The sequence below is a fragment of the Phyllobates terribilis genome, unplaced genomic scaffold (assembly GCF_046119375.1).
Source record: "Phyllobates terribilis strain yellow unplaced genomic scaffold, ASM4611937v1 Scaffold_1__5_contigs__length_1240528914, whole genome shotgun sequence".
Taxonomy (NCBI): domain Eukaryota; kingdom Metazoa; phylum Chordata; class Amphibia; order Anura; family Dendrobatidae; genus Phyllobates; species Phyllobates terribilis.
Genome location: NW_027362761.1, coordinates 706,253,253 through 706,278,006, shown reverse-complemented (window position 1 = coordinate 706,278,006; position 24,754 = coordinate 706,253,253). Strand labels below are relative to the sequence as shown.

General features: G+C 45.7%; 1 protein-coding gene across 2 annotated transcripts in view; it reads right to left on the bottom strand.

Moving 5' to 3' along the window:
• The window catches only part of FAM174C (family with sequence similarity 174 member C), a 38,623-nt gene extending 17,309 nt beyond the window's left edge, over window positions 1–21,314 (bottom strand). The window contains exons 1-3 of one of the 2 annotated variants that reach the window (XM_073686109.1): window positions 21,203–21,314; window positions 10,391–10,434; window positions 873–1,117 (exon numbers count right to left, since the gene is read on the bottom strand). In XM_073686109.1, coding sequence (XP_073542210.1) covers window positions 873–1,117; window positions 10,391–10,396 — 251 coding nt within the window. In that variant the 5' untranslated portion in view covers window positions 10,397–10,434; window positions 21,203–21,314. Of the gene's footprint in view, window positions 1–872; window positions 1,118–10,390; window positions 10,435–10,949; window positions 11,280–21,202 lie in introns of those variants that run through there. The other variant, XM_073686118.1, reaches the window with a different exon arrangement.
• Between the last annotated feature and the right edge of the window lie 3,440 nt (window positions 21,315–24,754).

Genomic DNA, 24,754 nt, shown 5'->3' with positions numbered 1-24,754 from the left:
AAAAGGATCCCGCCTGCACACCACTGCCGCCGATCTCCTGGCCAGCAGCACATCTCCAGACCGGATGGTATCTACCATCCTTGGACACCCCCCAGCCTGGGTAACATGAAGCACTGCTCTACAGAAGTTCCCTTCAAGGACAGGAAACTAAACTGATGCAGAGGAGATGTAACCGCCCTTTTATTCAGTAGGTTTCCTGTCCTTGATGGGCAGATACCCTCTCTCAGGTGGTGCTGTCATGGGAGAAACGGAATAATTTGTTTTAACCCCATCTACATGTATGTAAATAATGAATGCCCCAAAGGTGTAGCTTTCCTATAAAACCAAATAAAGAGAAGAGCCATGATGCGAGCTTTCTAAGGTTCCATATTACACTTTTGATTAGAAAAAAAAAAAAAAAAAGTGTGACAAATATACAACAGAGGACATCTGTAAATCTTTTTTATACTATATGATTTAAAAGGATTATTTAAGTCTGAGAGGAAAAGTCTGCAGTCACTCCATGTGACTGCAGACTGCTGAATAGTGACAGCTCTGCACATATTGCCATGATTCTACTATATTTCCCAAGGGGCAGATGGCCGGTCACATGCCGAATAGACTCCTGCACATCTCTCAATTCTCTTCCTTTGAGAGAAGCTATGCGACTAGTTGTGACCACAGTTATGCAAATCATATCCATGCAGTCACATGTCCACCCACCAGCATGGGAAATAAAGGGGAAATGTTACAGTGTGCCGTCACAATTAGCCAATCTCTGACTACAGAATTTTCAGTTCAGCCCAGACAACCCCTTTAATAAAAGATCTTTTCTACAATGGGAAGTAAAAACTGACATCTGGTGTATACGGTAAGGAGTAAGCATTTCTTACCTACAAGTTCGGATCACAAAGTAGAGTACGGCCAACACACTAATTCCAATCAGTACATAGAAGGCTCGCTGCATCATTTCAATGTTTCCCCAGAAGGATAACTGGGTAGCTTTTGTGATTTGAGTAGGTTTTGTGATTGAAGAATTTGTGGTAACTGTTGAACTAGGGACTGTAATATTACCATTTCCTTCACCACTCAAAACCACAGGTACCAGAAATATCAGTAGACATGAGAAGCACCACACCTGCAAGAATAAACAGAATTGTACACCAAAGAGCAAAAGGAAAATAGAAGTAGTAAAAATACTAACTAGCCATTCTTATCAGACTAGCCATTTAATCTTTCAACCATTAGGCCGGATTCACATATCCTTGTTTTACAGTCGTAGTACAGACAGTCACGGATCTCCTGACCCAAACTCAATAGCCTCTCATAGGCAACCAGTCTGTGAAACACAGATGAGTGAAACCGGCCTTAGGTGGTCATAATTTATCCATTTATTGTCAGCACATTAAGGTGGGCCATTTAGTTAAGTTACCTGTCAGCCGACAATCTTTCGCCAACAGCTATTTCTTCTCCCCCACACACATTAAAGCGCACCTGTCAGCAGGATTATGCTCAGTAAACTACATACACTGTCAGGTGGGTAAAATGATACCTTGGTTGATGAAATCCGTCCTGTGGTTCTTGTGTAATCTGTACTTTCAGTTCGGAGATAATGATATGTTCGTGCTCTGGGGCGGCCTGTGGAGGGGGGGGGGGGTGCTCTATATGGTGCTCTGCTTACATATTTTCATCTGTATGCTCTTATGACAGCTCATTGTGCCTTCACTGACCTGCCTCCTATTTTACCTAGCCCCACACTACTAGATGCATTATGTAGAATAGGAGGCAGGTCAGTGAAGGCAAAGTGACCTGTCATAAGAGCATGCAGATGAATATTTAAGCAGAACACAAGATAGCGCCCACCCCACACGCCACCCCGAAGCACAAGCATATCATTATTTCCAAATTGAAAGTAAAGATTACACAAGAACCACAGGATGGATTCCGACTTCCAAGGTATCATTTTAATCAGTGTAACAGCACCCACCTGACAATGTATGTAGTTTACTGAGCACAATCCTGCTGACGTGCGCTTTAAATAGAAAAAAGGGGAATAAGCTGCTGCTAAACACTTCTCGATAAGTATACACAAGAACAAATATTGGTTTGCTCCAAGTCAGCTTCTTGCAACCAATAGTATTTACATCTGAAAATGCATTTTAAAATATACAGTGACTTGCAAAAGTATTCACCCCCATTGGCATTTTTCATGTTTTGCTACATCACAACCTGGAATTCGTTTTTTTTTTTTGGGGGGGTGGGGGGTTTGAGGGTTTGCATAAGTTCATGTAAAGAACATTCCTACAATTGTGAACATTAGATTTCTTTTCATTGTGAAGCAAACAAATAGGACAAAATAACTGAAAGCTTCAGTGTGCGCAACTATTCACACCCCCCCCCCCCGCCAAGTCAGTACTTTGTAGAGCGTTCTTTTGCGGCAATTACAGCTGCAAGTCGCTTTTGGATAAGTCTCCGAGCTTTCCACATCTTGCCACTGGGACTTTTGCCTATTGCTCAAGGCAAAACTGCTCCAGCTCCTTCAGATTGTTTCTTCCTCTGGTGAACAGCAATCTTCAAGTCTGACCACAGATTCTCAATTGGATTAAGGTCTGGGCTTTGACTAGGTCACTCCAAAACATTTACACGTTTCCCTTTAAACCACTTGAGTGTTGCTTTAGCAGTATGCTTTGGGTATTTGTCTTGTTGGAGGGTGAACCGCTGTCCCAGTCTCAAATCACCGACAGACTGAAACAGGTTTTGCTCAAGAATATCTCGCTTTCCGTCAACTCGGACCATTTACCCTGTCGCTGCTGTCGAAAACTATCCCCACAGCATGATGCTGCCACCATCATGTTTCACTGTGGGGATGGTGTTCTTGGGATGATGAGCTGTGTTGGTTTGGCGCCAGACATGGCGTTTACCTTGGTGGCCAAAAAGTTGAGTTTTGTTCTCATCTGACCACAGCACCTTCCTCCATATATTTGGGGAGTCTCCCACATGTCTTTCGGCAAACTGAAAATGAGCGACACAATTTAAAGGCTTTTTTCTACCCACTCTTCCATAAATGCCACCCCTATGGAGTGTACGGCTTATTGTGATCGTATGGACAGATACTCCAGTCTCTGCTTGGGAACTATGCAGCTCCTTTAGGGTTACCTTTGGTCTCTGTGCTACCCATTTGAATAATTCCCTCCTTGCCCGAGCTGAAAATTTTGGTGGGCAGCCCTCTCTTGCCAGGTTTGTTGTGATACCATATTCTTTCCATTTGATGATAATGGATTGATGGTGCTCCAGGGTATCATCAGATTGCGATTTTTTTTTTTATTATTAAAACCCAACCCAGACTTGTACTTCCCAACAACTTTGTCCCCGACTTGTTTGGAGATCTCCTTGGTCTTCATGTTGTTGTTTGGTTAGTGGTGTCTCCTGCTTAATGGTGTTGCAGTCTCTGTGGCCTTTCAGAAAAGGTTTGTATACTGATAGACCATGTAATGCTTATATTGCACACAGGTGGACTTCCTTTCACAAAGCAATTGGCACCAGAAATTTTTAGGGGCTACATAGCAAAAGGTGTGAATATATATGTACATGCCAATTTTTAGTTATTTGATCCCATAAATTTAATTTATATGTCTATTTTTCTCACATCACTTCATCAACTTTTAGACTATTTAGTGCTGATGCACCACACACAAATCGGATTACAAAAAGTATTTAAACACAGGTTGTAACCTGTAATAAATAGGTAAAAAGCCAATGGGGGTGAATACTTTCACAAGCCACTGTATGATTTAATAAATTCTCTATACCGAACGTAAACCTAGAAAACAACGTATAGTGCTTATGACAGTATACTGCGTACATCAGTGAACGCACTACCACACCAAGCAGCAGCTTTAACCGGTTCCCGACCGCCCAATGTACATAAACGTCGGCGCTGCCTGGGCTCTGTGCAGCGCCAACGTTTAAAAACGGTGGGTGGTCCCACAGCGCTCAGGACCCCCAGGGTCCTGCTAGCGCTGCGGTACCGGTTCAGAGCGATAGCTCTGACATGTGGCATCATTGGGACCTGATTGGATCAGGCCCCCATGATGTTAACCTGTTCCTATCTTCTAGATGCCGCGATCCATAGCGATCGCGGCATTTAAAAGATAGTGACAGCCGGTGGTCGGCGATCGGGACCCCCCACATACCTTACCAGCGGCGGGGATCCCGGTGCTGTGACCTCTGACATCATCGAGACCTGATTGGCTCAGGTCTCGATGACGTCAGCGTCACACCAGCCAATCAGAGAGATCACCAGGGAAGTTTGTTTTAGCAACAAACTTTCCCGGGCGATCTGCCTGATAAATACATTGTTTCTCCTCTGATCTCAGTGAGAGAGCAGAGGAGAAACACTGTGACAAGAGCTGTCAGCCTTGCCACTGTGAAAATGAAAAATAAAAATCAAAAAAGAAAGTAAGGTTAGGGTCAGTCCGTCCGGTCCGGTCAGGTCGGTCCGTCCGGTCCGGTCAGGTCGGTCCGTCCGGTCCGGTCCGATCAGGTCCGTCCGGTCCGGTCCGATCAGGTCCGTCCGGTCCGGTCCGATCAGGTCCGTCCGGTCCGGTCCGATCAGGTCCGTCCGGTCCGGTCCGATCAGGTCAGTCCGTCCGGTCCGATCAGGTCAGTCCGTCCGGTCCGATCAGGTCAGTCCGTCCGGTCCGATCAGGTCAGTCCGTCCGGTCCGATCAGGTCAGTCCGTCCGGTCCGATCAGGTCAGTCCGTCCGGTCAGGTCAGTCCGTCCGGTCCGATCAGTCCGTCCAGTCCGATCAGTCAGTCCAGTCCGATCAGTCAGTCCAGTCCGATCAGTCAGTCCAGTCCGATCAGTCAGTCCAGTCCGATCAGTCAGTCCAGTCCGATCAGTCAGTCCAGTCCGATCCGTTCAGTCCAGTCAAAAAATATAAAAATAAAATGGCCCATCAGACTTATACCGCAGAGGTGGTGTATGCCCTGCTATGTTCTGACACTGATGACAGTGCAATCTCAGATGGAGATATGGATTTTGAGGGCTTTAGTAGCGGCGACACAGAGCTCAGAAATGAGCAGTGATTCTGTTCCATCCTCAAGCCCAAGGACCAGTACAGCAATAGGGGCAAATAGCGCTACTGGAGAAACGCCTCCAAATCAGGGAACACTGCCCAGTACAAGCGCTGTCCCTGCTACCAGTGAATTGGCGCACGCCAGTGTACAAGGGGCTTTGCCACATGATCTAGCATTTCCCAGATGGGAGGCTTCGGATTCGGCTGCTCCATTCAGCCCTGATTTCAAAGCCATTCCTGGTATAAATGTGGAGGTGGAAGATTTTGGACCAATTCATTTTTTTAATTTGTTTTTTTACAGACAGCTTGCTAGAGCATATTGTCGTGCAAACAAATTTATATGCATCCCAATTCATAAGCCAGAATCCCCGATGTTACTATGCTAGGGCAAATTTATGGACACCAACTAATGTCCCGGAAATAAAAAAAATTTTAGGACTTACATTTGCCATGGGGCTTGTTAAAAAACCGAGCACTCGATCCTACTGGTCCAACCACCCTGTTCAAGCCACCCCTATGTTTTCAGTCGTTCTGCCTAGGACCCGTTATGAAATGCTCATGCGGTTTTGGCATTTTAACGACAATAGTCAATGCCTGCCCAGAAATGCCCCAGAATATGACAGGTTATATAAAATTAGACCCATCATTGAAAATTTGTCAGAAAAATTCTTAAGCCTCTACACCCCAACACAAAATATTTCTATAGATGAGTCCCTTGTAAAATTCAAAGGAAGACTGCACCTCAAGCAATTTATCCCATCTAAAAGGGCAAGGTTTGGAATAAAGATCTACAAAATGTGCGAAAGTTCAACCGGATACACATAAGCTTTTCGCATACATGAGGGGAAAGATAGCAAACTAAACCCACCAGGATGCCCTACTATCTGGGGACATCTGGAAAAATTGTTTGGGAGCTGATAAGTCCATTTTTTCAAAAAGGCTACAATCTATATGTGGACAATTATTACACCAGCATACCCCTATTTAAAAGTCTGGTTGAACACAACATCGGGGCTTGTGGGACCATCCGTAAAAACAGTCAGGGGTTTCCACAACCATTGGTCAACCAACAGTTTCAAAAGGGGCAGTCAGGGGCTGTATGCAACGGAGAGCTGCTTGCCCTGAAATATAGGGATAAGAGGGATATTTTTGTCCTCAGCTCGATCCACACAGATGCCACAAGGGCCACTGTAGAACTAGGATCCACCACTCCGAAGCAAAAACCTGTGTCAGTCATTGACTACAACAAACACATGGGGGGTGTGGACCTTGCAGACCAGGTTCTACAGCCATACCAGGTATCAAGAAAGTCCTATACCTGGTATAAAAAGTTGGTTATTTATTTGTTTCAGGTGGCCACATACAATTCTTTTGTGTTGTACAAAAAAGCAGGAAATTCAGATCCTTTTCTTGATGATCAAGAAAAGGTAATTGAAAATCTTGTCTTTCAAAGTGTTAGCCCCGCTGATCCATTAGAATCTGAGGATGTGAAAAGACTCACTGAGCGACATTTTATTGCACTTATTCCAGCAACGGAAACAAGAAGGAACCCCCAGAAAAGATGTCGTGTATGTACTAAGAGAGGAATGAGGCGTGATACCCGCTACTATTGCCCACAATGCCCATCATTGCCAGCCTTATGCTTTAAAATCTTCCACACAGAACCACGTTTTTAAACTGTAAAAATGTATCCCAATTTGTCATTCAAACATTTGGTTCATTTAGTGAATGACACATTCGAGTAGAGCTCACTTAATTTCCAGGGGGGGGGTTCTCCAGAATCTAAACCTTCCATTGCGTGCTTGTTTCTGGAAATCATCCATTGAGTTAAAATGGTCACTAAACCCATAGATGAATTCCCAGAGGGGTGTCATTTCCAAAATGGGGTCACTTCAGGGGGGATTCTTTAGTTCTGGTACTTAGCACCTCTGAAAAGTGCCAGAACAGCAGAATCCCCCCTGAAGTGACCCCATTTTGGAAATGACACCTCTCTGGGAATTCATCTATGGGTTTAGTGACCATTTACCTATCTACTTATTTTCCCACCACTAGATTAATTTATACAGAGGAGTAGATTGTAAAATTCGGTCACTTGTTGGGGGTTTCCTCTGTTTAGGCACCTCAGGGGCTCTCCAAATGCAACATGGCGTCCGCTATCGATTCCAGCCAAATTTCCATTCCAAAAGTCAAATGGCGCTCCTTACCTTCCGAGCCATGCCGTGCGCCCAAACAGTGGTTTTGCACCACATATGGGGTATCGGCGTGCTCAGGAGAAATTGCACAACACATTTTGGGGTCCATTTTTTCTGGCTGTCCTTGTGAAAATTAAAAATTTGAGGCTAAAATAGCAGTTTTGTGTTAAAAATGTGTTTTTTTATTTTCACACTTCAACATTATAAAATTCTGTGAAGCCCCTGGGGGTTCAAGGTGCTCACCACACATCTAGATAAGTTCCTTGAGGGGTCTAGTTTCCAAAATGGGGTCACTTGTTGGGGGTTTCCTCTGTTTAGGCACCTCAGGGGCTCTCCAAATGCAACATGGCGTCCGCTATAGATTCCAGTCAAATTTCCATTCCAAAAGTCAAATGGCGCTCCTTACCTTCCAAGCCATGCCGTGCGCCCAAACAGTGGTTTTGCACCACATATGGGGTATCAGCGTGCTCAGGAGAAATTGCACAACACATTTTGGGGCTGCCCTTGAGAAAATTAAAAATTTGAGGTTAAAGTAGCAGTTTTGTGAAAAAAAAGTTAAATGTTCATTGTTTTCTTCCACATTCCAAAAATTCCTGTGAAGCACCTGAAGGGTTAATAGACTTCTTGAATGTGGTTTTGAGCACCTTGAGGGGTGCAGTTTTTAGAATGGTATCACTTTTGGGTATTTTCTGTCATAAAGGCCCCTCAAAGTCACTTCAAATAAGATGTGGTCCCTAAAAAAATGTTTTTGTAAATTTTGTTGGAAAAATGAGAAATCGCTGGTCAACTTTTAACCCTTATAGCTTCCTAACAAAAAAATATTTTGGTTCCAAAATTGTGCTGATGTGAAGTAGACATGTGGGAAATGTTATTTATTAGCTATTTTGTGTGACATATCTCTCTGATTTAAGGGCATGAAAATTCAAAGTTTGAAAATTGCAAAATTTTCAAAATTTTCCGATTTTTTCACAAATAAACGCAAGTGATATCGAAGAAATTTTACCACTATCATGAAGTACAGTCACGAAAAAACTCTCTCAGAATCAGGGGAATCCGTTGAAGCGTTCCAGAGTAATTACCTCATAAAGTGACAGTGGTCAGAATTGAAAAAATTGGCCCGGTCACGAAAGCAAAAACAGGCTCTGGTGCGAAGTGGTTAAATTCCTAGTAACAGCTCCTTATATCTAGCAGGTGATTATTTACATTGCATTAAAAGGGAACCTGACAGGTCACCTGTGCCCCCCAAATCACCAGCATTCATCTATTCTTTTATAAATTCCCTGCCTAACAAGCCCTTTATTATATTTAACACACTAAAATTACTTTTTTCTAAAGATAAGCTAAAGTCTGTTTATCATATGTTAATTAATCTTTTGGCTAGTACATTGGGCATTTTTTTTCCTCAGACTAGGTGTGGCATCCTGCTCAGCATGTTATGCCCCTGTGGGTATGATAGTCTCTTGCAATTGCAAATCATGTTGAGTCATCCATCACCAGCTCTCTGCAAAACTTGGGCATGCACTTGACTTTCTTTCATACAAGTCATTGCGCCGGGTGTACATTTGAAGGGTTAACCTCAGGGGGACAAGCTCCTGAGCCTGCATCAAAGACAAGGACCTGACTTATCAATTAATGTTATGTCATTTTGGAAAGCTCAAAAAAACGACAGGCATGATTTAGGTTCAACAATGACAAAGAGCCAATGAAAAGGTAAAGAATGTTTGGCTGCTTTTGTCAAGGTGCTCGCAATCCCTATTGTGGATTTTGTGTGTTTAGGATCATTATCCATTTGTAGAAGCAATCCTCTTTTCAACTTCAGCTTTTTTACAGATGGTGTTATGTTTGCATCAAGAACTTGTTGAAATTTCAGGGAATCCATTCTTCCCTCTACCCGTGAAATGTTCCCCGTGCCATTGGCTGCAACACAACCCCAAAACATGATTGAACCACCCCCACGCTTAATGGTTGGAGAGATGTTCTTTTCCTGAAATTCTGTGCTCTTTTTTTCTCCACACATACCTTTGATCATTGTGGTCAGAGTTCTACTTTAACCTCATAGGTCCACAGGACTTGTTTCCAACATGCATCAGGCTTGTTTAGATATGTTTTGCATACTTCTGACGCTGAATTTTATGAAAAGGACGCAGGCGAGGTTTTCTTCTGATGACTCTTCCATGAAGGCCATATTTGTGCAGGTGTCTCTGAACAGTAGAACAATGTACCACAACTGCAGAGTTTGCTAAATCTTTCTGAAGGTCTTTTGCAGTCAAGCGGGGGTTCTGATTTGACTCTCTAGCAATCCTACGAGCAGCTCTCACTGAAATTTTGCTTGGTCTTCCAGACCTCATCTTGACCTCCACTGTTCCTGTTAACTGCCATTTCTTAATTACATTTCGAACAGAGGAAAGAGCAACTTGAAAATGCTTTGCTATCTTCTTATAGCCTTCTCCTTTTACAAGCCTCTGTATTTTGTTATCTTTTTATATATACAGTACTTTGGTTATTTTTTGTGATTTTGCATTCACAATTGTATGGCGATATTTAATTCTAGATTGTTACAGATTCTATTTTACATGCACTTCTAGATGCAAATATTAAAGCTATACCCTTTTGGCAGCAGTTTCTCATTTGGAAAAAATATGGAGCACGTTGAAGTCCAGTTCAGAGACAAAAAGTACCCAGGCAGAGAAAAACACAACAATCCTGCCAAATGCATTATACAAATTTTCTTTTAGAGGCAGTAGCTCAATTATATTTGGATGTGCAATCCATACCCTTTTTCACCGCTCTGTTACATTACATGATGGACCCCACTTTTAATCCTGTCTGCTAGGCTCCAACAAGGTGTCAGTCGTTTTGTGAAAATGCCATTTTTTTCCGTCAATCATGCAGACTCTACTGATGTTACTTCACTGTTTATTTAGGTCAATTAACTTACCGCACTATCATCTATACCACTTCCTTTACTAATGGGGGTTCAGGAACAGGAAACCATATTCCAAACTGCCGCCCTACCTGACTGAGTCGACAGAATAAACAAGTCAGTTTATGGAGCTTGTATTCAGTGAATGAAGGGAGAATGTGGCAGTTGTATTCTGTAGTTAGAATTAGCAAAACATGCAAAGATTTAGCATACTAACCTCCATAATTCTGATGATTTTTCCTTCGGTGGTTCTTCTACTTACTATTATAAAAAAAAAAATATGTTAAAATGACAAAAATGTGCTAACACTTTACAATACAGAACAGGTTAAACTTCAGCAATTCAGTAGAAAGCAGCTCATGGTGTGTATGTAGCCGCTCCTAAAGTCTACAGTAATCAGTAGTGTTGAGCGATACCTTCCGATATCGGGAAATATCGGATCGGATTGGATCGGACCGATACCGAAAAAGTATCGGATATCGCCGATTCCGATACCGGAAACCAATGCAAGTCAATGGGACATAAATATCGGAATTAAAATAAACCCTTTCTTTCCTTGTAGGTTATTTCTACATGAAGGAAAACAACTAAGAATAATGTAGAATGTATTGGGGGAGGTGGGGGAGACAATAAAGGCATAGAGGTTTAGCCCAGTCAAATGGAATAGCAGGAATTAATATTTTTTTATTATGTTCTGAGTTACGGAAATATTAACTATGTTAAGTATTTTTATATTTTGTCAGATATTTATGTTTCACTACTTCCATGCTCTTCACCTTCTTTTTTACTTCTCCCACACTTTCTCCTTCATCATCCTCAGCATCTTTTTCATCCACTTCTTCTTCACCTTCTTCTTCTTCACCTTCTTCGTATTATTCTTTTTTTTACATTCTTCATATTCTACTTCTTCATCTTCTTCATATTCTTCTTCTTCATCATATTCTTATTTGTGACAGGCATTCCTGTAGTTGTTATCTATAAAAGGTTGGACATTACACCTTTCGTTCTGCCCGTCACAAAAGATTTACAACAGGATTTGTCCGCGTTCAGTTTGGCCTGCAGCAGCAGGTCTTTTCCAGGGGCACCACGAGGAGGAACGGACTCACCCCCATACACTGCTTAGTCATCTTCTGCTTATAATTTAGATATTATCTTTTGCTCTGATTTTTAGTCTTATGCTTAATGTTCTTCCGCTTTTTGTTCTGCAGCTTCTTGTATTTCTGCTTCTTGGTTTTCTGTCTCTTGTTTTTCTGTATCTTGGTGCTTGTCTTCTCTTCTTTGTCTTCTTGGTCAACTTCTTCAGGGTCATCTTCTTGGTCTTCTTCGGGGTGGTCTTCAGGGTCGTCGTCTTCGGGGGTCCTCGTCTTCGGGGTCCTCGTCTTCTTCGGGTTGGTCTTCTGGGTCCTCGTCTTCGGGGTCCTCGTCTTCTTCGGGGTGGTCTTCAGGGTCCTCGTCTTCTTCGGGGTGGTCTTCAGGGTCCTCGTCTTCTTCGGGGTGGTCTTCAGGGTCCTCGTCTTCAGGGTCATTGTCTTCGGGGTCCTCGTCTTCTTAGGGTTGGTCTTCAGGGTCCTCGTCTTCAGGGTCCTCGTCAGGGAGATCCAGAGTGATTACCAAGAACCATTTCAAAAAGCTTGAACTTGGAAATGTAGCAGAAGGTACAAGAAAGCTGAGGAACTACCGAGGACCAGCTGACGGTACTGGAACCCGGATGGATAGCAGAAGGTACAAGAGCCAATGGAACTACCGAGGACCAGCTGATGTTACTGGAACTCGGTTACTAAGCAGGAGGTACCTGTGCCAGAAAGCACTACCAAGGACCAGCAGACGTTGGTGGAACTTTGATACCGAGAAGGAGGCACCTAATCCAAAGGCACTGCCGAGAACCAGCTGACGGTACTGGAACCCGGATGGGTAGCAGAAGGTACAAGAGCCAATGGAACTACCGAGGACCAGCTGATGTTACTGGAACCCGGATGGGTAGCAGAAGGTACAAGAGCCAATGGAACTACCGAGGACCAGCTGATGTTACTGGAACTCGGTTACTAAGCAGGAGGTACCTGTGCCAGAAAGCACTACCAAGGACCAGCAGACGTTGGTGGAACTTGGATACCGAGAAGGAGGCACCTAATCCAAAGGCACTGCCGAGAACCAGCTGACGGTACTGGAACCCGGATGGGTAGCAGAAGGTACCCATGTAAAAAAAAAGTTCAAGGCCGCGAGCCGGCCGCAGTTACCAAAACCCACAGTCCTACAGAGGGTGCTTGTCCTATTGGCACTATGGAACCAGCCTTCATTGCCAGATCCCGCAGCCCACATAGGAGTCACCTAAACTGCAGGCACCATAGAGTCGGCTAACCCGACCGCAACACGACAGGACAACGCATTGGAGGCAAAGTGACGTTGACACTACCCGGAAACAGCTGGCGTGCTGGAACCAGGCTGGGCAGGAGGGAGTACCCGTGCCAAAGACACTGCCGAGAACCAGCTGACGGTACTGGAACCCGGATGGGTAGCAGAAGATACAAGAGCAAATGGAACTACCGAGGACCAGCTGATGTTACTGGAACCCGGATGGGTAGCAGAAGGTACAAGAGCCAATGGAACTACCGAGGACCAGCTGATGTTACTGGAACTCGGTTACTAAGCAGGAGGTACCTGTGCCAGAAAGCACTACCAAGGACCAGCAGACGTTGGTGGAACTTGGATACCGAGAAGGAGGCACCTAATCCAAAGGCACTGCCGAGAACCAGCTGACGGTACTGGAACCCGGATGGGTAGCAGAAGGTACCCATGTAAAAAAAAAGTTCAAGGCCGCGAGCCGGCCGCAGTTACCAAAACCCACAGTCCTACAGAGGGTGCTTGTCCTATTGGCACTATGGAACCAGCCTTCATTGCCAGATCCCGCAGCCCACATAGGAGTCACCTAAACTGCAGGCACCATAGAGTCGGCTAACCCGACCGCAACACGACAGGACAACGCATTGGAGGCAAAGTGACGTTGACACTACCCGGAAACAGCTGGCGTGCTGGAACCAGGCTGGGCAGGAGGGAGTACCCGTGCCAAAGACACTGCCGAGAACCAGCTGACGGTACTGGAACCCGGATGGGTAGCAGAAGGTACAAGAGCCAATGGAACTGCCGAGAACCAGCTGGCGGTGCTGGAGCCCAGGGTAAATACTAAAAACAGAAGAGCCAGAGGTGTATTTGGAGGAGGTTTTAAATCCGTACTACAGTGGATGTGGACAAAGCAGGAGAATTTGCCGGACACACAGCTGGGGATCAGCTGACGTTACTGAATCCCAATAACACTGGAGCAAGCGTTGACTGTGCAGACGGCACTTCTGAGCAGCAACTAGCGGTATTGGAGCCCAGGGTAAATACTAAAAACGGAGGAGCCAGAGGTGTAATTGGAGCAAGTTTTAAATAAGTAGCACAGTGAATATGGACAGAGCAGGAGAAATTGCCGTGAACACAGCAGGGGAACAGCTGACGTTACCGAACCCCAATAACACCGCAGCAAGTGTTGACTGTGCAGACGGCACTTCCGAGCGCCAACTGGCGGTGCTGGAGCCCAGGGATAAGAATGAAAACAGAGGAGCCAGAGGTGTAATTCGAGCAATTTTAAAATGTGTAGTACAGTGGATGTGGACAAAGCAGGAGAAATTGCCGTCCGCACAGCAGGAGAACAGCTGACGTTACTGAACCCCAATAACACGGCAGCAAGTGTTGACTGTGCAGACAGCACTTCCGAGCGCCAACTGGCGGTGTTGGAGCCCAGGGTAAATACTAAAAACGGAGGAGCCAGAGGTGTAATTGGAGCAAGTTTTAAATAAGTAGCACAGTGAATATGGACAGAGCAGGAGAAATTGCCGTGAACACAGCAGGGGAACAGCTGACGTTACCGAACCCCAATAACACCGCAGCAAGTGTTGACTGTGCAGACGGCACTTCCGAGCGCCAACTGGCGGTGCTGGAGCCCAGGGATAAGAATGAAAACAGAGGAGCCAGAGGTGTAATTGGAGCAACTTTAAAATCTGTAGTAGTGAGAATGTGGACAGAGCAGGAGAAATTGCCGTCCGCACAGCAGGGGAACAGCTGACGTTACTGAACCCCAATAACATGGTAGCAAGTGTTGACTGTGCAGACAGCACTTCCGAGCGCCAACTGGCGGTGCTGGAGCCCAGGGATAAGAATGAAAACAGAGGAGCCAGAGGAGTAATTGGAGCAACTTTAAAATGTGTAGTACAGTGGATGTGGACAAATCAGGAGAAATTGCCGTCCGCACAGCAGGAGAACAGCTGACGTTACTGAACCCCAATAACACGGCAGCAAGTGTTGACTGTGCAGACGGCACTTCCGAGCGCCAACTGGCGGTGTTGGAGCTCAGGGATTACAGTTCAGGTGGTAGAAACATGAACAGAACAGGAGACCTGGATACTGTTGCCAACCAATTATTTATTCTGGAAGAGGACTGGCAAATTCATGAGAGATCCAGGCCTTGTTCATTTTGAGAAAAGTAAGCCGGTCAACGTTATCGGAGGATAGTCGCATGCGACGGTCTGTTAGTACACCACCTGCGGCACTAAAGACGCGTTCCGATAATACACTAGCAGCAGGGCAAGCTAGCACCTCCAGTGCATACTGACTAAGCTCTGGCCATGTATCCAGCTTACAGACCCAAAACTTGAAGGGAGAAGAGCCGTCTGGGAGTACACTAAGAGGGCAAGACATGTAGTCTGTCACCATCTGACGGAAACGTTGCCTCCTGCTGACTGGAGCTGTCTGTGATGGTGTAGACATTTGTGGCGGCGGGGACACAAAACTTTGCCACATTTCGGCCATACTGGTCTTGCCTTGTGCTGAGGCGCTGCTTCTGCTCCCTCTTTGTGCAGAGCTTCCTCCACTGCCTCGACGCACTGAGCTGCTTTGTAAAGCACTAGCAGCACTGCTCTCGGTTGGAATGGAGAACATGATGGAATGCACCAGTGCGTCTTGGTACTCCCGCATTTTACGCTCCCGGTTCAATGGTGTTATGAGGCTTTGTAAGTTGTCCCGGTAGCGAGGATCTAGGAGGGTGGACACCCAATAATCAGCCGTGTTGAGAATGTGGGCGATGCGGCGGTCGTTTCTGAGGCACTGCAGCATGAAATCAACCATGTGCTGCAGACTGCCAACTGGCCAAGAAACGCTGTCCCCTGCTTGAGGCGTGATCTCTGCCTGCTCTGCATCACCCCACCCTCGCTCTAGATACTGACTACTAGAGCATTGTGTACCTCCCTCCTCTGGACAGATGTCTTCCTCATCCATTGACTCCTCCTCATCCTCCTCACAAAGTGTCCCCTGCCTAGGCCTTTGTGAGGAACCACGTTGCGCAGACTGTAGAGAAGCAGATGGCATTTGTGACTCCTCATCCTCCACCTCTTCCAAAACCTCGTCCCTTAGTGCTTGCAGTGTTTTTTCAAGCAGGCAGATAAGGGGGATAGTCATGCTGACTAGTGCATCATCTGCACTCGCCATCCGCGTGGAATAATCGAAGGCACGCAAAACGTGGCAAATGTCCTTCATAGAGGCCCACTCAGTGGTGGTGAAGTGTGAACGGCGCGCACTGCGACTTGTTTGCGCCTGCTGCAGCTGGTACTCCATTACTGCTGCCTGCTGCTCACACAACCTCTCCAACATATGTAACGTTGAATTCCACCTGGTGGGTAGGTCACATATGATGCGATGTTCCGGAAGACATAATCGGCGCTGCAGAGCTGCAATGCGTGATCTTGCATTGCTGGAACGCCGCAAGTGAGCGCACTCTATGCGGACCTTGTGAAGCAGTGCATCAAGATCCGGATAGTCCCTCAAAAAACTCTGCACGACCAAGTTGAGCACATGTGCCAGACATGGGATGTGAGTGAGGTTGCCTAGGCCCAGAGCTGCCACCAGATTTCGGCCATTGTCACACACTACCATGCCTGGCTGGAGATTCGCTGGCACAAACCACACGTCACTCTGCTGCTTGATGGCATTCCAGAGCTCCTGCGCTGTGTGGCTTCGATTCCCCAAAGAAATTAATTTTAATACGGCCTGTTGACGTTTGGCCACGGCTGTGCTCATATCGGTCATCATAACAGGTAACCGTTCACGGGTCGATGTGGAGGTAGACCGTGACGGCTCCTGCAGCGCTGATTCAGAGGAACTGGAGTATGAGGAGGAGTCAATGTGTACAGACTGGATTCCTGCAATCCTTGGAGTTGGCAGAACACGTACAGCGCCACTCTCAAGATCTGTACCCGGCTCCACAACATTTACCCAATGGGCAGTGAGGGAAAGGTATCGTCCCTGTCCATGCTTACTGGTCCACGCATCAGTGGTCAGGTGGACCTTGCTACTGACGGCGTTTTGTAGCGCATGTTTAATTTTTCCCTCCACATGATGTTGCAGGGCAGGGACGGCTTGCCTGCTGAAATAAAAGCGGCTGGGCACGTTGTATTGTGGGACTGCCAATGCCATAAAGTTACGGAATGTGTCAGTCTCCACCAGCCTGAATGATAGCATTTCAAGGGCCAGTAGTTTAGCAATGCCAGCATTCAGAGCCTGTGCTCGGGGGTGGTTTGCCGAGTATGGGCGCCTTTTCTCCCATGCCTGTGCTAACGATGGCTGTAGACTGGCCTGGGAGTGTGAGGATGACTGGGAAAGTGGTGCTGTGGGTGGAATTACACTGTGTCTCTGTACAACAGTGCCAGAGATTCTTCCATGGCGATCCTGTGAGGAAGCCGAACCAGCTGTGTGTGAGCTGGAGGAAGAGGCTACAACACGAGCTGAAGAGGTGGTAGGTGGCGCTGTAGGTTGGCCTAGGTCTTCAGTGTGTTTGTGTAACTCCACCACGTGCTTGGTCCGCACATGTTTCCACATATTTGTGGTATTGAGGTTGCTGACACTTTTCCCTCTTTTCACCTTCTGATTACACAGCTTGCATTTGACAAAGCAAATGTCATCTGCAACTGTGTCAAAAAAGGACCAGGCACTGCAAGTCTTGGGAGCGCCCGCTTTGGATTTTGGAAGAGCCATGCTCCTAATGGGTGCCGAAGTGGAGGCTACAGGCAACCAAGTCTGCCCCCTCCCTCTCCCTCCTTTTTGGGCCGTTCGGGGAATCTCTTCCTCAGAGCTGCTCCCACTACCTTCCTGTCCCTCACGCCATGATGGGTCAAGGACCTCATCATCTACACCACCCTCTTCAAACAACTGCTTCTCCTGGGTAGTCTCGACAGCACAGTACGCACCAGAAAGTGGCACCTGAGTCTCATCATCAGATGCGTACTGAGGTGTGCTGCTGACCATAGGCACTGGCCCACCCGCCTCTTCAGATTCAGAGAGACAAAACGGTTGCGCATCACTGCATACTACCTCTTCTTCAAATTCTCGAATTCTGCTTGGCTGGCCCCCTCTTTCCAAGCCAAGAGATTCAGAGAACAGAAGTAGAGATGGCTCCTGTCCAGGGCTCTCTGACTGCCTGGGCAATTTGGCAGGTGGTGAAGAGACAGATGGGTGCTCTTCAGTGCTCAGGACCTGAGAGGATCTGGAACTAATTGAAGTCGATGCGTTAGCTGCCATCCATCCGACAACGGCTTCAATTTGGTCCTCGCGCAGCAGTGGGGTACGGCTAGCTCCTACAAAGCTGCGCATAAAGGACTGTTCCCTGGTAAAACTGGGGGATGCTGAGTCACTGGTGCCCGCAGCAGGCACAGAATCCCCACGTCCTCTCCCTGCAGGCACAGAATCCTCACGTCCTCTCCCTGCAGAAACTCCACGCCCACGCCCACGACCACGACCACATGCCTTACTCCCTGCCTTCTTCATCTTGGTAGACTGATAAAGATAGGCAGAAAAGTACTAAGGGCTTAGTGTGCTTATTCCTGAACAGCTGCTAACAGGTATAAGAAACACTAATTTTATAAAGTGTGGACTAGACTTTAATATGAGCTAATGTGGCCTACACAACTGTAAAGTGGAGTGTTTGGTGAACTTTATTTAGGTTTTTTTTGTCACAAAAAGACACTGGATGTGCCTAAAGATGTAATAACGATAGTATCACAAACTTTTTGTAGCTATTACAATGTAGGAAGGTAACCTACAATGCAATAGATGAGGCTGCAAAAAATAGGCTAATACTAATCTGGCTGGGGCTGCAGGGCCCAATGCTGCAGAAAGGCTCCTCTATCTACTCCTATATAGTGTGTTTGGAATCAATTTAGCTGAATATGGATGGAACCACCACACTAATAGGAGATATCAGGAAAAATTATGAATTGGCAATAAAGGACAATGTATGAGGCAGTGACACACACTGAGTGCACTACAACCAGACGGGGTTGAAGCACACACTACAGGGTGAGCTGCACTCACACACCAGACCTTGCAGACAGCGGTGAACAGTACAGATGCAGAGCACTGTGCACTAGTGCTGCAAGACGGAAAAAAATTCTCTATCTACTCCTATATAGTGTGTTTGGAACCAATTTAGCTGAATACAGATGGAACCACCACACTAATAGGAGATATCAGGAAAAATTATGAATTGGCAATAAAGGACAATGTATGAGGCAGTGACACACACTGAGTGCACTACAACCAGACGGGGTTGAAGCACACACTACAGGGTGAGCTGCACTCACACACCAGACCTTGCAGACAGCGGTGAACAGTACAGATGCAGAGCACTGTGCACTAGTGCTGCAAGACGGAAAAAAATTTCTCTATCTACTCCTATATAGTGTGTTTGGAACCAATTTAGCTGAATACAGATGGAACCACCACACTAATAGGAGATATCAGGAAAAATTATGAATTGGCAAAAAAGGACAATGTATGAGGCAGTGACACACACTGAGTGCACTACAACCAGACTTGGCTGAAGCACACACTACAGGGTGAGCTGCACTCACACACACAGACCTTGCAGATAGCGGTGAACAGCACAGGGAACTGTGCACTAGCACTGCAAGGCACAGTGATTTAGAAAGTAGCTTGGGTAAAGCAGTATAGAGCAAATAGGTAGCTAAAACTGTCCCTCAGAACAACAGCGTCCTATCCCTAACTGAATTCACAGCAGAGTGAGCTCAAAATGGCGGCGGTGGCTTTTATAGTGCATCATGACATCATTTCAGCAGCCAATCACAGCCATGCCATTAGTTAAGATGCCTACATGCCTAACAGGATGTGCCCACACTTCTTAGGATCCTCATTGGCTGAATAAAATGAAAATGTCTCATTGCATTATGGGAACTTCCGATTCCGGTATACGATATTGCAATAGTATCGGAATTAAGTATCGGAATTCCGATACCGCGAATATCGGCCGATACCCGATATTTCAGTATCGGAATGCTCAACACTAGTAATCAGTGAAGCCCTGCAAAAGTAATAGCACTCCAACCCTGAAACCAGACAGCCTTCAGGGCTCCTAGATTTGAATAGGTCTGTATCAGACGCCACAAACCCCTGATGCACTGGTGATAAGGCTAGAGTACTGGGGTACAATCAAGGATGGCTCAGTTATGTACACATTACCACAAATCCTTGTGTTAAGTGACAGATTGTCCCTGATTGTCACCTGGGGCAGCCACTTTAATCAGTCTTGTGCCATTCTTAATACATATGATTGATCTCCGCTTGTCTTTGCCTACATAAATCATTAGAATTCCCTTTGATAATTAACTTTAGCATACAATAAAAGAAAAGGAGGCAGTCAACAAACAGGCTTATAAAACAAAAGGATAAGAATGAGGAGGAGAAAAGATAAAACAGCGGGGACAATGGCAATGGGGGGGTAAACATAAGAGTACTCTAGCTAGAGAAAAGATGGAGAACTGGTCAGGTTTTCTTTCTATTACTCCACAGCACTTTTCTACCAATAAAGAAAAATAAATAAATAGGACCCCAATAAATACATTATAAAAGTCCATAGGAACAAAAACAAAGCGGGTCTTTAATAAAAAGTTTGCAGAGAAACTAAACATTTTATGATGACAAGGCACATTTTTGTTTTAAGTACATACACTCTTAACGGCTCTAAAATGTTGACATTTGGATATTCAAATAGTTTTTTAGGATTTAATGTCACTATTGTATTCCTTTTTTTCTAATATCAGAGGGAAAATGTAAAGAAAAAAAAGGAAATACAAGTCTATTTTTCACATTTTATTTTACAATCACAAAAAAAAAAAATTAAGTTGTGTTCCCCTTTTCATTGAAATTATTTTTAAAATACCAGTCATGCAGATGCATCTCACTAAATTAGAATATCATCAAAAAGTTAATTTATTTCAGTTCTTCAATACAAAAAGTGAAACTCATATATTATATAGAGTCATTACAAACAGAGTGATTTATTTCAGGTGTTTATTTCTGTTAATGTTGATGATTATGGTTTACAGCAAATGAAAACATGATACATGCTGCAAGAGTCGGCCTGAGAAAAGATGTCACCTGAACAGCCTATTGCCTCCCATTGGTCAGCGTGTGGCCCGGATAGCACACGTCTGTAGAAGACGCCTGTCGGAACGAGCCCTTAGGTCGCCCAATGATTGGCTGCAGCGGTTACATGCACTGCATTTGAGATGTCACCAGGGGAGCATGGCTACAGTGTCGGAGCAGCGGCTTGGGGAGGAAGGGTGGCTGCTAAGCTTGCCACCAAACAGCACAAATCTATGGTAGGGATGTAAAGGAAGAATATTGCCCCCTATTGAGTGAAAGTAGTACAAATTCAACCTAGTTTCCCCTAATGATTGCCCAGGATTGGGGGCTGCGTGCCAGGCCAGATACCTCAGGAGGAGTCCTGGCTCATTGGTGGGAGAACACACCCAACCAGCAGTATGTGCCATCTGGGGTCACACATGCCATGTACTACACACAACGCTGCCTACACCCTGCCATTCCGCCCGGGCAGCACAGGCAATGCGGCTCCCTCAGGCACCGCTACATGAAGTCATGTCTCCCATGAGCGGCGGCGGCGGCACCACTACACGGCATCTCTACTCACCAGCTGACCGGCCACCGTAGTAATGACTCCAGCCCCAGACGTCGCCACTTCCTGCATCGGCCCCTCCCCTCGACCACACGCACCGGACACGTCACTAACAAAGTCACGTGACGTCGACACTGGATCACCCGTCTTGTGTCATGTGACGGTACAGCTCCGGCCGGAGTGGAAGTCAGCCGCGGTCAGAGCATGCGCAATACGGGATCAGCGCCCGACAACCAATGCGCATGGTTAGGTTGCTGTCCTTTCCGGGTGAGACGTGCTGGGGTGCTCAGTATCAGACCCTCCTTAGGGATTTCTGTAGCCTCCATTCTCAGCACCTTGTACACTATAAATGGACATAAAAAGTGCATGTGCACAGACTCCCAATTACTCAAAAAATGCAACTCTTTCCCTCTTGTGCTGGGTTTAGATATTTGTGTAAAAAGTGGGTGTCTCACAGTACTGGAGGACTGATCAAAACAAGCACAGGTGCAGCGCAGTGGGGCCAAGCCGCTGAAGCACTCCTGTGCCTAGTCCTTTCCATTGAATGTGTGTATGGTGTGTAATGTGAGTGTATTAATATACTCAGCTACCGCGCTCTCTCTGGGATCCAGCGACGTCACCGCTCCTCAGACTCTCCGAGTCACACTGTGCTCTGTGTGACCCAGAAGTGGCTTTTACTATGGAAGTCTATGGAGCGTCAGAACGAGGCTCATGGATAGTGTGAGGTGCAGTGATGTCACAGAGAAGTGGAAAACTGTGCGGGATCCCGGCGAGTAGGTGAGTATATTAACCCCTTTACTTTACTCCCCACCCCCCCCAACGCAGACTGCTTTCACCTTCATGACCAGGCCAAATTTTACAATTCTGACCAGTGTCACTTTATGAGGTAATTACTCTGGAACGCTAAAACGGATCCCCCCGATTCTGACTGTTTTTTCGTGACATATTGTACTTCATGATAAATTTTACCACTATTTGATTTATATTTATTTGTCAGTCATGGAGTGTCTGCAGACTTGTCATTTTAGACTGGCCCCGATCTCCCTCTCACGTCCTGACTGTGCACTGAAACATTATAATGATACTGGATGAAGCTGCTCCTCCTACACTTAGAACAACTCGGCACAGACGGCGACAACCCTGGCACACGCCTTCTACCGCAGTATTTCAATACCCTCATCACCTCACTTTCCAAAAATCCTAAACGCCTCTTTGACACTTTTCATTCCCTCCTCCATCCAAGAGTGAAAGCCCCGACTACTGACTTCAGCACTGACGATCTGGCTAATTATTTCAAAGAAAAAATTGACCATATCAGACAGGAAATTTTCTCGCACTACGCTAATACCATGCACGATCCTCCCATTCCCATCACATCTAGCTCACTCTCTGTCTTTGAACCAGACACGGAAGAAGAAATGCTCAGGCTCCTTGCATCTTCTCGCCCTACCACCTGCAACAGTGACCCTATTCCCTCACATCTCCTTCAGTCCCTTTCCCGGGCTGTCACCACTCACCTAACAAATATTTAATCTCTCTCTCTCATCCGGTATCTTTTCCTCCTCATTTAAATATTCCAGCATACATCCATTACTTAAAAAACCATCCCTTGACCAAAACTGTGCTGCAAACTACAGACCTCTGTCTAATCTTCCCTTCATCTCTAAACTCCTGGAACGCTTGCTTGGTCCACTCCCATCTAATCTGCGATCTCTCAGATAACTCCCTTCTTGACCCTCTACAATCCGATTTCCGCTCTTTACACTCCACTGAAACTGCCCTCGCTAAATTCTCTAATGATCTACTAACAGCTAAATCTAATGGTCACTACTCCCTACTGATTCTCCTGGATCTCTGCAGCATTCGACACTGTGGATCACCAGCTCCCCCTCACAATGCTCCACTCTATTGGCCTCAAGGACACCGCTCTCTCCTGGTTCTCCTACCTATCTAACTGCTCCTTCACTGTGTCTTTTGCTGGCTCCTCTTCCTCCCCTTTTTCTCTTACTGTCGGGGTTCCTTAAGGATCAGTCCTAGGCCCCCTCCTCTTCTCCTTCTATACCACCCCTACTGGACAAACAATCAGTAGATTTGGTTTTCAGTACCATCTCTATGCTGATGACACCCAATTATACACATTGTCTCCTGACCTAACCCCTGAATTATTACAAAACACCAGTGATTGTCTTTCCGCCATCTCTAACATTATGTCCTCCCTCTATCTGAAACTGAATCCGTCAAAAACTGAACTCCATGTGTTCCCTCCCTCCACTAACCTACCTATGCCCAACATTGCCGTTTCCGTGTTTGGCTCCACCATTAGTCCCCAGCAACATGCCTGCTGTCTTGGAGTTATACTTGATTCAGATTTTTCCTTCTCTCCCCAGATCAAATCACTCGCCCGCACATGTCATCTACACCTCAAAAACATTTCTAGAATTCGACCTTTTCTTACCTTTGACTCTGCAAAAACTCTTACTGTCGCTCTGATTCATTCTCATCCAGACTACTGCAAGTCTCTACTAATCGGTCTCCCTCTTACTAAACTCTCCCCTCTCCAGTCCATCCTAAATAAAGCAGCCAGGATCATTTTCCTCACCAACCGCTACACCTATGCCTCCACCCTGTGCCAGTTGTTGCACTGGTTACCCATCCGCTACAGAGTTCAATATAAACTCATCACCCTCACCTACAAAGCGCTCCATGCTTCAGCACCGCCCTACACCTCTTGTCTCAGTCTACCACCCTACCAGTGCCCTCCGTTCTGCTAAAGACCTAAGATTAACATCCTCAATAATCCAAACCTCCCACTCCCATCTCCAAAACTTCTCACGTGCTGCGCCAATTCTTTGGAACGCATTACCGAGGACTCTTCGCTTAACCCCCAATACCCACAGTTTTAAACGTGCCCTAAAAACGCATTTCTTCAGACTGGCTTATTGCCCCACCTCCCTTATCTAACTATCCCTATTTCCCCCTCCCACCATACAAAATTTCCTTCCAAACCAGGTCCCTCGTAACATCTGTTCACACACCCCCATGTACTTAATAGACTGATGTGTCTATACTTGTTCACATACTGGTTGGTGACTGGTTCATTTAGCATTAGGTGATTACCCTATTTATTACATTGATGGTTGACCGTACAATACAAGTAATTGTTACCATCCACCTTTCGTCTCCCCTATTTCCTCATAGATTGTAAGCTTGCGAGCAGGGCCCTCTATCTTCCTGGTATCTGTTGATTTATGTGATAATATTGTTATTCTGTAATGTCTCTTATTGTCTGTACAAGTCCCCTCTAAAATGTAAAGTGCTGCGGAATATGTTGGCGCTATAGAAATAAAAATTATTATTATTATTATTATGGTATACAAGTGCATCTCACTAAATTAGAATATCATCAAAAAGTTAATTTATTTCAGTTCTTCAATACAAAAAGTGAAACTCATATTCTATAGAGTCATTACAAACAGAGTGATCTATTTCACGTGTTTATTTCTGTTAGTGTTGATGATTATGGCTTACAGCCAATGAAAACACAAAAGTCATCATCTCAGTAAATTA